At 37.4% G+C, this 11,424-nt stretch overlaps 1 protein-coding gene across 3 annotated transcripts; it reads left to right on the forward strand.

Moving 5' to 3' along the window:
- The first annotated feature begins 4,541 nt into the window (after positions 1 to 4,541).
- On the forward strand, positions 4,542 to 9,679 carry LOC110912966 (transcription factor TGA1). Of its 3 annotated transcripts, none has more exons than XM_022157812.2 (9): positions 4,542 to 4,749; positions 5,355 to 5,571; positions 5,970 to 6,044; positions 6,295 to 6,354; positions 6,444 to 6,521; positions 6,614 to 6,677; positions 7,187 to 7,479; positions 8,219 to 8,440; positions 9,094 to 9,679. In XM_022157812.2, the coding sequence occupies exons 2-9, from the start codon at positions 5,413 to 5,415 to the stop codon at positions 9,244 to 9,246; spliced, it is 1,104 nt and encodes a 367-aa protein (XP_022013504.1). In that variant the 5' UTR covers positions 4,542 to 4,749; positions 5,355 to 5,412; the 3' UTR covers positions 9,247 to 9,679. The 3 variants fall into 3 exon arrangements, with proteins under 3 accessions (XP_022013504.1, XP_022013505.1, XP_022013506.1); XM_022157813.2 differs by having other exon boundaries at positions 7,196 to 7,479; XM_022157814.2 differs by having other exon boundaries at positions 7,208 to 7,479; positions 9,094 to 9,676.
- Positions 9,680 to 11,424: the final 1,745 nt, after the last annotated feature.

The raw sequence follows: 11,424 nt of genomic DNA on the forward strand, positions 1-11,424 counted from the left end.
ACTTGCTCAGGTAAATACTTTTAACTTATTTTCCCTATACGGGCTTGGGGTACGGTATGTAATATACCGCTTGGTCGGGCGGTTGGTTCCATCTCATTAGTAGATGGGTATTACCAATGGGACCCGTTTGAAAATCTGGTGTTGTTTGTTTCTTGTACCTTTGGGAGCTTAATGACCATGTCCCGGATATCCTTGGCATCATTTTTTGGCCACGACCTCGACAGTCGGGTGTAGGCGTACACCCGGTTTTATGTCTATTATTTTAAGGTATTAACGTTGGCTTCCCGCCGCGGACTTATACCATGTGGTGTGTCATTTAACCTTAAACCCGACACGACTCGGGCGACTGAACGGTCAACAAACATGTAAATCTTTTACAAGTTTAACTCTGCTTGATTATTCCCAAGTTATAAAATGTTTTAGGCCTTGTGCATTTAAAACCAATATTTTTAAATATTTTCAAAATGAGTCAGTTAAATTGTATTTACCAGTGCAAACTGGCGTATTTTCCCCAAAAAGATTAAGCGCAGGTGCTATACGGAATAGGCTGGTTTCTCCTTAGCATCGTAGAGTCTCGCAAGCTTTTGGGATGCATAATCTGTTGAACAATTTCTTTCTTTTTACTTCGATCCGCCTGTGGATCTATTTTGACTGGTTGTGATACTTGATATTACAATTAATAGTTGAAATAAATCTATTTTCATTTGCTTCCGCTGTGCATTATAATTTGTGTTGTTTGACATATGATGATATCAACTACGTCACGAATCCCCCACCGGGCCCACCGGTGACACGTGGAAATTAGGGGTGTGACACACGGGCCGCGTAAGAGATAACCAAAGCTTACGCGGGGCGCGACAACTTGAAAACTCTCCGGATAAGCTTTAGGCCACGCGTCAAACACGTGGCAGACCTACCCCGTGACACGGCAGCCCTAGCCGTAGCTAGGGTGGCCATCGCGGGCCGCGTAGGTTGTTCTTCAAGCTTACGCGGGCCGCATAGAACCCATTTTTCAGCTATAAATTGGACGTTGCATGGCATTCCTTCTGTGTTCGAAAATTTCTTTCAAAACGTCAAAATTCTGCTTTAAAATCACGATCGAAGTATTGAAACACTGCTGCGATAACAGGGTAATAACTCGATCACTGCTACGATACAATGTCCGATCGATTGAAACCGATCCGATGGATGATTAAGTGTTGCCCGAATTCGGGCTATGCTTTGTCATTCGTCGTGAGGGTTTTGATTTCGTGAGTTTATCGTAAATGTTGTATTAAGTTACTAACCTAGTTTCGTTTGCATTATTTAACTAGGTTACCAAGCTTAATCAGTAGGCAAAACTCTGTCCAACTAAACTTGCAATGTGAGTCATTTTCTTTTTACCAAATTGTTTGCAAAACCCTAAATGTTTTCCAGTTATACTTTAGTGATTAAGTCTTTGCTAATCTTTAATTACTGGCAGTAAGTGGGGGTTTTGTGCACATTACTACTAACGATTTATCACTTTAGGTGGGCAAGCCTAATTAGTGATATGTCCACAGTCATAGATTCGGTCGAGTGATAGCTGAACCAGCTAATTATAAGATAGGGGCAAATATAAAAACCCTTAATGCTGTAAATTGTAACAATGTGTCATTTTGTGCAAATTGAATGACTCGCCAGTATTTCCCCGCTGATAATTTTTTTAAACATGTTTCAGATGAATTACTGTGAGCAAAGGAAAGTGTCGTGTAGCACTACCAGCTTGGATTAAGTGTCTCAGTAAATAAATAAACATGTTTTTTTGTAAACAGGGGATTTCCTAGTGAAATTCCTTTATTGTAAATTACGGGGTTTGTCCCGAAAATTGAAATAAAATAAACGGGTGTTTTCAGTTTCACGATCCTGTTAAAAATTTCCGCTGCCAAGTTAAACACTAGTACCACGGATTTCTGGCCCGCGGCTTCTGGACCGGGTAAAACCGGGGCGGGGGCCGTGACAGTTATGGTGATGATTTCTGATGGTGGTTGGAGGTTGGTGATGATGGAAATGGATATCAGTGGTGTTGCAAGCGGTGTTGAGAGTGGAGGCTAGTAATGGCAGAATTCGGTGGAGTTAGGGTTTGAAATGGTAAGGGCTTTGTTGTCGTGTTGCAATGGAGGTGTGGTGGAGTGGTGACCGGTGAGTTGCAGGTGGTTATGGTTTGGATTGGTTGAGGGTTTAGGGTTTTAGACGATTGTGTTGTTGTTGAGGTGATGGTTGCAATGTTAGTAAAGGTTAATGGTGGTGACGATAGTGGTGGTTGATGGTCGTGGTGATGGTGGATGTTAGTCGTGGCGGTGATTGTGGAGGTTAACGGTGGCGATGACGATGGAAGTTGATGGTAGTAATGATGGTGAATGGTGATGGTGGTTGATAAGGGAGGGGACGGTAAAATGACACATTTACCCTTACATACTTTACATGTGAGGTGACTTAAGCAAGAAAATAAACTGAGTTTGTGTCAAATGTTGATTCTCAGTTTCTCACAACAAAGTATAAAGCAAAAGGTTGATTAGAATGTTTTTTAAACCGAAATGTATAACCAACAAGTTTAAGCATACATAAAGGTTATTTTATTTAATTTTGTCTAATAAAAATAATTATTTATTTTATAAGATAAGACAAAATTACATAGAATGTTTTTATGTTTATATTAACTTGCAGGTTTTATTTTTTTAATATTTAAAAATGACGTGGACTATATTTAATATTTTATTTTTGTAACATGATTCATTTTTTTATCTTAAACTCTGTTTATTTTTTATAAGTCTATTTCCGTAAGAGTTAAATACCTTGTTGGTTCATGTGGTTTGCAGATACTGCAGACTTGATCCTGAGGCTTCAATAATTATACATTTGATCCTGATGGTTGTAATTTTTGCACTCGGGTGATCTTTATCACTAACTTATGTTAAATGTATCAGTTAAGTATGTGTTAAATGACTAGATTATCCCTAAGATTAAAAATAAAACATTTACAAATATTTATAAAGTAAAACTAGGGGTCCACCCTATGGATGCAGAAGTTTTAACATTGACTTTAGTCGGCGGGTGAGATGATGATCGGAAATTCATATAGCAAAACCGATATCCAAAAACGGTTTTCCTGATCCACCACCGCTGTTAATTTTCGTCGTAGAAACCACCGTTTAACCAATTCCGTCGCCACATTTCCGTCTAACCGCCCTTCTCCTTTGTCATACCTCCCGCCGGAACTCCCGATTTGATCTACAAATCAGATAAACAGGGGCGCAACTTAAGAGGGGCGGGGGCGAACCCCCAAACGTTTCGCTCAATAGTGTTATATATGTAGTTTTCGTATAGAAATTTTTGGGTATATACGTTTTCGACCCCCCAGTTCTATAGAAATTTTTGGGTATATACGTTTTCGACCCCCCAGTTCTATAGAAATTTTTGGGTATATACGTTTTCGACCCCCCGTCTTCATTGTCAAGCTTCGCCACTGTAGATAAACAGAGGATTTATTCGATCTATGGAGTGATCAGATCTCCGATCTATGCATTCATTCGTAATGTTCGCATTACGACACAAATCCATTAGATGTATCGTTATTGTTGTGTGATTTTGCTTGTTTTCAGTTTATGCTATAACAGAAACCACAAATTGATAACTGATTTGTTTGTGACTTGTGTATGCCATTACTATTGGCTAGTTTATTGTTTATACATAGATAAATAGATGACTCATTGTAGATGTTGTTGTTGTATTAATTTCTTTGCGAAATCTAATTATATAACCTAAATAATCGATGTTGTGTATTCAGGTGTATGCTCCAAGCTAGTAATGAATTGTTATAGGTGGTGGATTTACGGTGGAGGAGGTGGGTTGAAGGTGACCATGGAGGTGGGTGGTGAAAGGAGAAAGAAGATGAGGGGTGGGCTCCATTATTTTTTTTTTTAATATTTTCAAATTATTTTTGTTTTTTAGTTCAAAGGCAATCTAGTCATTTAACACACACTTAACTGAGATATTTAACATAAGTTAGTGATAAGGATCACCTAAGTACAAAAATTACAACCATTGGAATCAAATGTGTAATTATTGAAGTCTCGGAACCAAATCTGCAATATCTACAAACCACGGAGACCAATCGGTCATTTAACTCTTTCTGTGATCTTGTCTAATAGACTTCTGGTTCACATTATTAATCAAAATAATATTTTTTTAAACGGCAATTTGGATCATCGACGGACTACTGGAGTATCATCGTGCCACTAGTGAGTGAAATCACCCGATCATATCCATCTTCACCAGGCATAATGCCTATACACCAATCCGATCATATCCATCTCTACCAGAAATAATGTCTATACACCAATTCAGAAGGAAACCCAATAAATATGTATAAAGGCCATGGACTTGATCAAAATAATAATAAAAATAATTTTGGATGACGACATCATGTGGTACCTTCTTCATTCGAAGGGACGGATGGATAATGATAATTTGCTACAGTCATACGCACCTATTTTATATGTATATATGCTCTCTGTCTTCTTCTATATAGTTAATATATATTATAATACACATAGAATATATCTATATCAGACTATATCTATATGCATTTTTGTATTATATAAAACTAGAAGCTGTTGTCTTCTTCATATTCGATTAGGGTTTCTTCAACAAATTCATCTCAATTTGCTAATTATTATCCTATTGATTAATCGAATTCACACTTCAAACATCTTCATGTAATCACTTCAGGTTCGTTCAAACCTTTCAAACTCTGTTTTCGGCATTTGAATTCCTTCAAACTCGATATTTCAACGCATTTTCGATCCATTCCTGCTGTTTCATGATGATTTAATCTCCTTTTTGTGTAATTATCATCGATTAATCTGTTTATTATAGCTGCTGAATCGTTGACTGTTGTTGATTTTGGAGATTAGGTTTTGATGATGTTCATGATGTGTAGATTATGTTAAAAAAAATAATTAAATTAAATTATCTGATTTGTAGAAGAACTAGTTCAATTTGGAGATTAGGTTATGATGATGTTTATCATGTGTAGATTAAGTCACTGTAAAAAAAAAAAAAAAAAAAAAAAAAAAAAAAAAAAAAAAAAAAAAACTGATCTGTACGAAGTTTGAATAAATGGCAGGAACTTTATATATGCCTTTTGGATAAGTTGCTTTGAATGTTCCCTTCATATGATAAAAGTTGTTTTTTAGGTGATTTTTACTATGCTACAACTAGGTTTGACTTTTTATAAAATTAGCCTAAAGTGGTAAAGTTGTGAGTTGTGACTCTGCATAGTAATGATGATAGATGTGTGGCTGATTTTGCCTTGTGTTGTTTTAATGGTGTAGGTGTAATGATAGAGATTAAGATTATTGAGTGGCGTATTCGTTTAACTGACGAAACAGGATGAATTCTTCATCGACTCAGTTTCTCAACTTCAAGAGGATGGATGTGTATGAGCCGATGCACCAGTTTAGTATGTGGGGAGATTTTAAAGGTAACATCTATCAAGATGCAGCTGCAACCATGATTATAGAGATGGATGCAAAGCTAGATAACCAGCTGGTACGCATATCGATAGATCATAGTTATTAATAGCGAGCATAGCGCGTAGCGAATAGCATAGCGTATCGCTCATGTGTCGCTATATGGCTGGTAGCGACAAATAGCAGTAAATAGCGAGATTTTTGTAAAATTTTTAGGTTTTTATATTTTTTTTTGGGTAAAATATACATACAAAATTTTTATGAAAATTTCTTCTAGTGTATCGCTAAACATGAAATAGCGTCCGCTGTTTGATCGCTATCGCTACGTAGCGTATAGGTAGCTTGTCGCTGTCGGCCACTATTCGCTATTGACAACTATGAGATAGATAGATAGATAGATACTATTTGTTGTATATTTTCTTTAAAATAAATACTATTGTTTTCCTAATATTACCGTGTATAATTTCATTTTGTTAGTCGGAGGATGCATCACATACAACAAATGGGCCTTCGAATCAGTGTGATCAAGAAGCTAGTAAACCGGTTGATAAGGTACAAGATATTGCATCTTCTTTGTTTACTACGCCACTAGTATTGAAGTCTTGCTGTCATCTGATTATGTACCTGTAGCCTGTAGGTGTACGTGTCATTATAGGTTAGTTTTTGATGAATTGGGAAGTTGTAGTCCGGCATTGGGTTCTTGTGTTGACGACAATGCATATGACATATCAATCCATATTCATGCTATTTTATTTTAGCAGCATCTCATTTATTATTCATTAAGTGAAGTTTTATGTTTCAGGTTCTGAGACGCCTTGCACAAAATCGTGAGGCAGCTCGAAAAAGTCGATTGCGGAAAAAGGTTAGGAAGCTGATGTGTATCTTATGATGACGATAGAACATGTTTGATTTTGTAAACCCTAACGGTGAATGCTGAATCTTGTTTCGTAGGCCTATGTTCAGCAGCTGGAAGCTAGTCGCTTGAAACTGCTTCAACTTGAACAAGAACTTGAACAAACTAAGGCACAGGTAAGTCGAGATTGATTCGCCATCTGTGCGATATTACATTCCATAGCTTGTTTTTGTTGATGTATATATTATACAAAATATGATTTCTGCAGTGTGCTTTAATGAGTGGTGGAGTCAATGCTAGTCAGCTTGGGTTCCATGGAGCTGCAACCTCAGGTATATATTCTTTAGAGGCTCGGAAGTTTTGTTTATTTATTTTAGAGTAAAATGCCATTTTTGTCCCTAAGGTTTGGCCAGTTTTGCGACTTTTTCGTCCAAAGGTTTGTTTTTTTCGCATCTGGATCCAAAAGGTTTAAAATCTTGCCATTTTCATCCGGCTCGTTAACTCCATCCATTTTTCTCCGTTAAGTCAGGGATATTTTCGCCCTTTTTGTTAACTTGAAGGGCAATTTGGTCTTTTTCACTTTATGTACAAGCATTTAGCATAACGTACAAGTATTCAAAAGACCGAATTGCCCTTTAAGTTAACAAAAAGGGCGAAAATACCCCTGACTTAATGGAGAAAAATGAATGGAGTTAACGAGCCGGATGACACTGGCAATATTTTAAACCTTCTGGATCCAGATGCGAAAAAAAACCTTTGGATGAAAGTCGCAAAACTGGTCAAACCTCAGGGACAAAAACGGCATTTTACTCATCTTTTTAATTATATTTGCGAAGTAAAGGCCTCTTAGTGACACCTGCAGGAATTAGTGCATTTGAGTTAGAATACGAGCAGTGGGTTGAAATACAAAATAAAAAAACTACCGCTTTAAAGTCAGCATTGCATTCAGCTTTACCCGATCCCGAGCTTGATATACTCGTCAAGGACACGTTAAACCACTACGCGAATCTCTTCAACATTAAAGCAACTGCAGCAAAGACTGATGTCTGCTATCTCATATCCGGCGTCTGGAAAACATCAACCGAACGTCTTTTCTTGTGGATTGGAGGCTTTCGACCTTCAGACCTTCTTAAGGTTATAAAACATATTGACTTTTTGCATTCCCTTTTCTTATCATCTAGGAATTTAATATTATTTTTTTTCTTTTGGTCAGTGGGTGATTTAGTTAGTGCTTATCTATCAATCAATAAAGCTTTTCCCACTTTCGTTGAGTAACCAACTGTTGTGGTACAGTTGGCTGCATACCGATCATGGGTGCTGGTCTATTAGATAATACTGATTGTTAACAACTTGTATTATAATAATCATGTACATCTACTTCAATCCTTAATAATTTATAGTGTAAAATGTCATTTTCGTCCCTGAGGTTTCGCCAACTTTTGTCCAAAGGTTTGTTTTTCCGCTCTGGATCCAAGAGATTTGAAATCTTGCCATTTTCACCCGGCTCGTTAACTCCTTCCATTTTTCTCCGTTAAGTCAGGGGTATTTCTATCTTTTTTGTTAACTTAAAGGGCAATTCAGTCTTTTTTCACTTTATGTACAAGCATTTAGCATAATGCACAAGTATTCAAAAGACCGAATTGCCCTTTAAGTTAACAAAAAAGATGATCATACCCCTGACTTAACGGAGAAAAATGGATGGAGCTAACGAGCTGGATGAAAATGGCAAGATGTCAAACCTTTTGGAGCTTGATGCGGAAAAAAAAACCTTTGGACGGAAGTCGCAAAACTAGCCAAACCTCAGAGACAGGAAATGGCATTTTACTCTAATTTTTTATATTATTAACATGCATCATGTTATGATTGTGTGTAGGTTCTTGTACCGCAACTTGACCTGTTGGACCAACAATCACATGATCTGTATAACCTGACTCAAGCATGCCAGCAAGCCGAAGATTCTCTCTCGCAAGGAATGGAAAAACTTCAGCAAACTCTTGCCGAGGCTGTGGCGTGTGGTCAAGAGTTGGGTGGCGGTGGCTACGAGATGCGTAATGCGATGGATAAATTAGAAGAGCTAGTAAGGCTCGTTATTCAGGTAATATACCAGTTTCGTTTGTTCACAAATGCCATCTGTTAAGCATAGTTATTAAAGGCGCAAGGCGCACTTAGGGCGATTTTTCGGGCCCGGGGCTTTATTTGCGCCTAGGCGCGCCTGGGCGCCCGCTTTAATAACTATGACATGAACCATAGTTATTAAAGGCGCGAGGCGCACTCAGGGCGATTTGTTGGGCCCGGGGCTTTATAAATAAGTATTTGGAGCTAAGCAGTTATTGCGGTAAAAAATCGGATATCGGTCAAGGACCGATATTTGACATATCGGTTATCACGGTAGGATATCGGTGATTTTAGTGTCATGCTAATTTAACACTAACAGTTCAGTATCCTTTCCTACCATTAACAAATTAACCTTTTGCAACTTGCAAAACACTGACAATTGTAGCAAGTAGGAACTGATTAAGACTTAAAACACCAACATTTAACACTTAACAATTAACATTTAAGACTTAAAACACTAATCCGCCTGCTTGCACCGATATTCTGACCGATATTTTGCACCGATATATCGGTGATATATTACGATATTAACTACATAGATTAGGAGACCGATTTTCTATTTTTGTTTGTGTTTCATTATGTAATAGTAAACATTAGAATATAGTGATGTAACCCATAAGTTGTTGCAAGCAGGCGGATTTCGTTCGTCATGAAACCCTACAACAGACGCTACGCTACCTAACCACCCGACAAGCCGCGCAAGGGTTAATCTCGTTAGGTGAGTATTTCCATCGCCTTCGTGAACTTAGCTCGGCCTGGGCTATGCGGCTTTGTGAACCTGCTTAGTTATTCGTCTTGAACCCACCGCACCATGCTAGTGGCCGACTGGTCTGTGTATAAAGATATGGAATCATAGCCTATAGTAGTATTTTGGCAGTTTTTCATAAGCCTTCCACAATTGAGGAGTTATATATCATATTTGATCATCATCATCATCATTACCGTCGTCGTCATCATCATCGTCGTCATGTCGAAAGTAGCAGTGTGTAAGCAGGAGTCTTTTGTGCTTGTATAGTTTATATACACATGGAGATAAGTTTTGGTGAGAATTCAAGACATGGAGGTTGTTGAATTAAGACAATTGTTTGTTGTATGGTTTATACATTGTACAAAGTAGGATCCTCAGTTTGTTTGAAGCTTACTAAAAAGATGTTGAGAGTTTGATAAGAAAACATTTCTGTACATGTTAAAAGCTAAGAGTTTGTGCTTGTTGCAATTATCTGTAGTTGTCTAAAATAGGATTACAAAATATATATTATTGTAGAGTAAACTTCCGTTTTGCTTCCTGTGGTTTGGTCACTTTAACGGTTTCGCCCCAAACCTTTAAAAATAGCCATTTTACTCCCTGATGTTTTGGTTTTGTTGCCAGTTTGCTCCCTGCGGGGAGCAAAATGGAAACACAAACAATTTGGATGGAGTTAGAGGCGGGGAGCAAACTGGCAAAAAAATCGAAACATCAGGGAGAAAAATGGCTATTTTTAAAGGTTTGGAGCAAAACCGTTAAAGTGACCAAACCACAGGGAGCAAAACGGAAGTTTACTCATTATTGTAACAATAGCAGGACTATTTTCTCTTAAACGAGTAGTGAGCCGAGTCAGCATCAACTCTGGTTCGAGCTCGTAACAATACGATTCGAGCCAACTCGACTCTTGGTGGAGAAATGTTTGCCAACATGGCAGGTGATGACGGTGGTCGGGTCTGTCCCATGTCCCAAAAGTGTAATGGCCGAAGATGATCCTCACTCGTCCGGTATCCAAAACAAGCTCCCACCACCTTTGAAGAAACTATAAATACCTTATTAACTCCGACATGTAAGCATTCAATTCCTAATATTTACTCTGACCGTACTGTGATAAACCAAGACTTACTCTCACGCAAGGGCTTGATTGCGGTCTATAAACTCACAGAATGACGCTAGTAGCTTGTTCTAGTCTGCGAGTTACAAAGAGGTGGTTCGTATGTAGCCTTCATCCTTTGGTCCTGACCCTTGGCAATCGGGCTGCTCTTCCCATACCTCAACATTAGGAAACTTGAACACTCTTCCAACATTTTTTTTTTTTTTTTGGAACGGCCAACAGAAATTATTTTATTGTTAGTGGATTAATCTAAACTTGATACAAAAACACTAAAGGCGGTGTCTTATAGACATGTTCCCCTTTAATTTTTGGGATATTTTGACGGTTTTGGGAGTTAAGCAGAGGAAATGCGCATTCTGCAGGAAGAAAATGCTGCTTTTTTTTTAGTGAAAAGAGCATAAGTGTTATGAGCGAACCCACATACTAAACACTGGTCACATGACACTTACAAAATAATTTTTATGTGTTATATAGTATCTGATACTTGTTTTTCATATGTTATATAGTATCTGATACTTGTGTTTTATGTGTTATATGGTACCTTGTACTTGCTTTTTGTTTGTTACAAGTTAACGCTAACCCGCGCGTTACGGCGGAATGTTGATTATTATTACTCATTTGTACAAATAAACAGTTAAATATATGGACAATTGTTGCTTCCTAAAAAACTATCAATTGAATTTAGCAACCAAACACAGAGACCTTTTCAAAGTGTGGTTTCAATAGCTTATTTCCATGTGAAGACCACATATGTTGGTCGAATGAAACTGGCAAGGACTCTCTTACTAAAGCAATTTTTTTTTATTCCTGTATGGTTCTTAAATTAGTGGTATATGTTATAACATATAGTCATGTACATGAAATACATTATCATATTTTACAACTACATATTGAAGATAGTACAAATCATACTCACAATCTTTTTAAAGCAATTACAATGTATTGATTCGTATTTCTAAGTTCAGGTCAATAAAAAAAATATATATAATAAAAATGTTAAATTCGTTTACAATCCATTAGATGATAGTCGTTCGGTTTGATCGAATAGTGTACTTGCAAAAGATACCCCAAAAAGTTAACGTGAACTTTTTGCAACAAAACATATTTT

The sequence above is a fragment of the Helianthus annuus genome, chromosome 15, assembly GCF_002127325.2.
Source record: "Helianthus annuus cultivar XRQ/B chromosome 15, HanXRQr2.0-SUNRISE, whole genome shotgun sequence".
Classification (NCBI taxonomy): domain Eukaryota; kingdom Viridiplantae; phylum Streptophyta; class Magnoliopsida; order Asterales; family Asteraceae; genus Helianthus; species Helianthus annuus.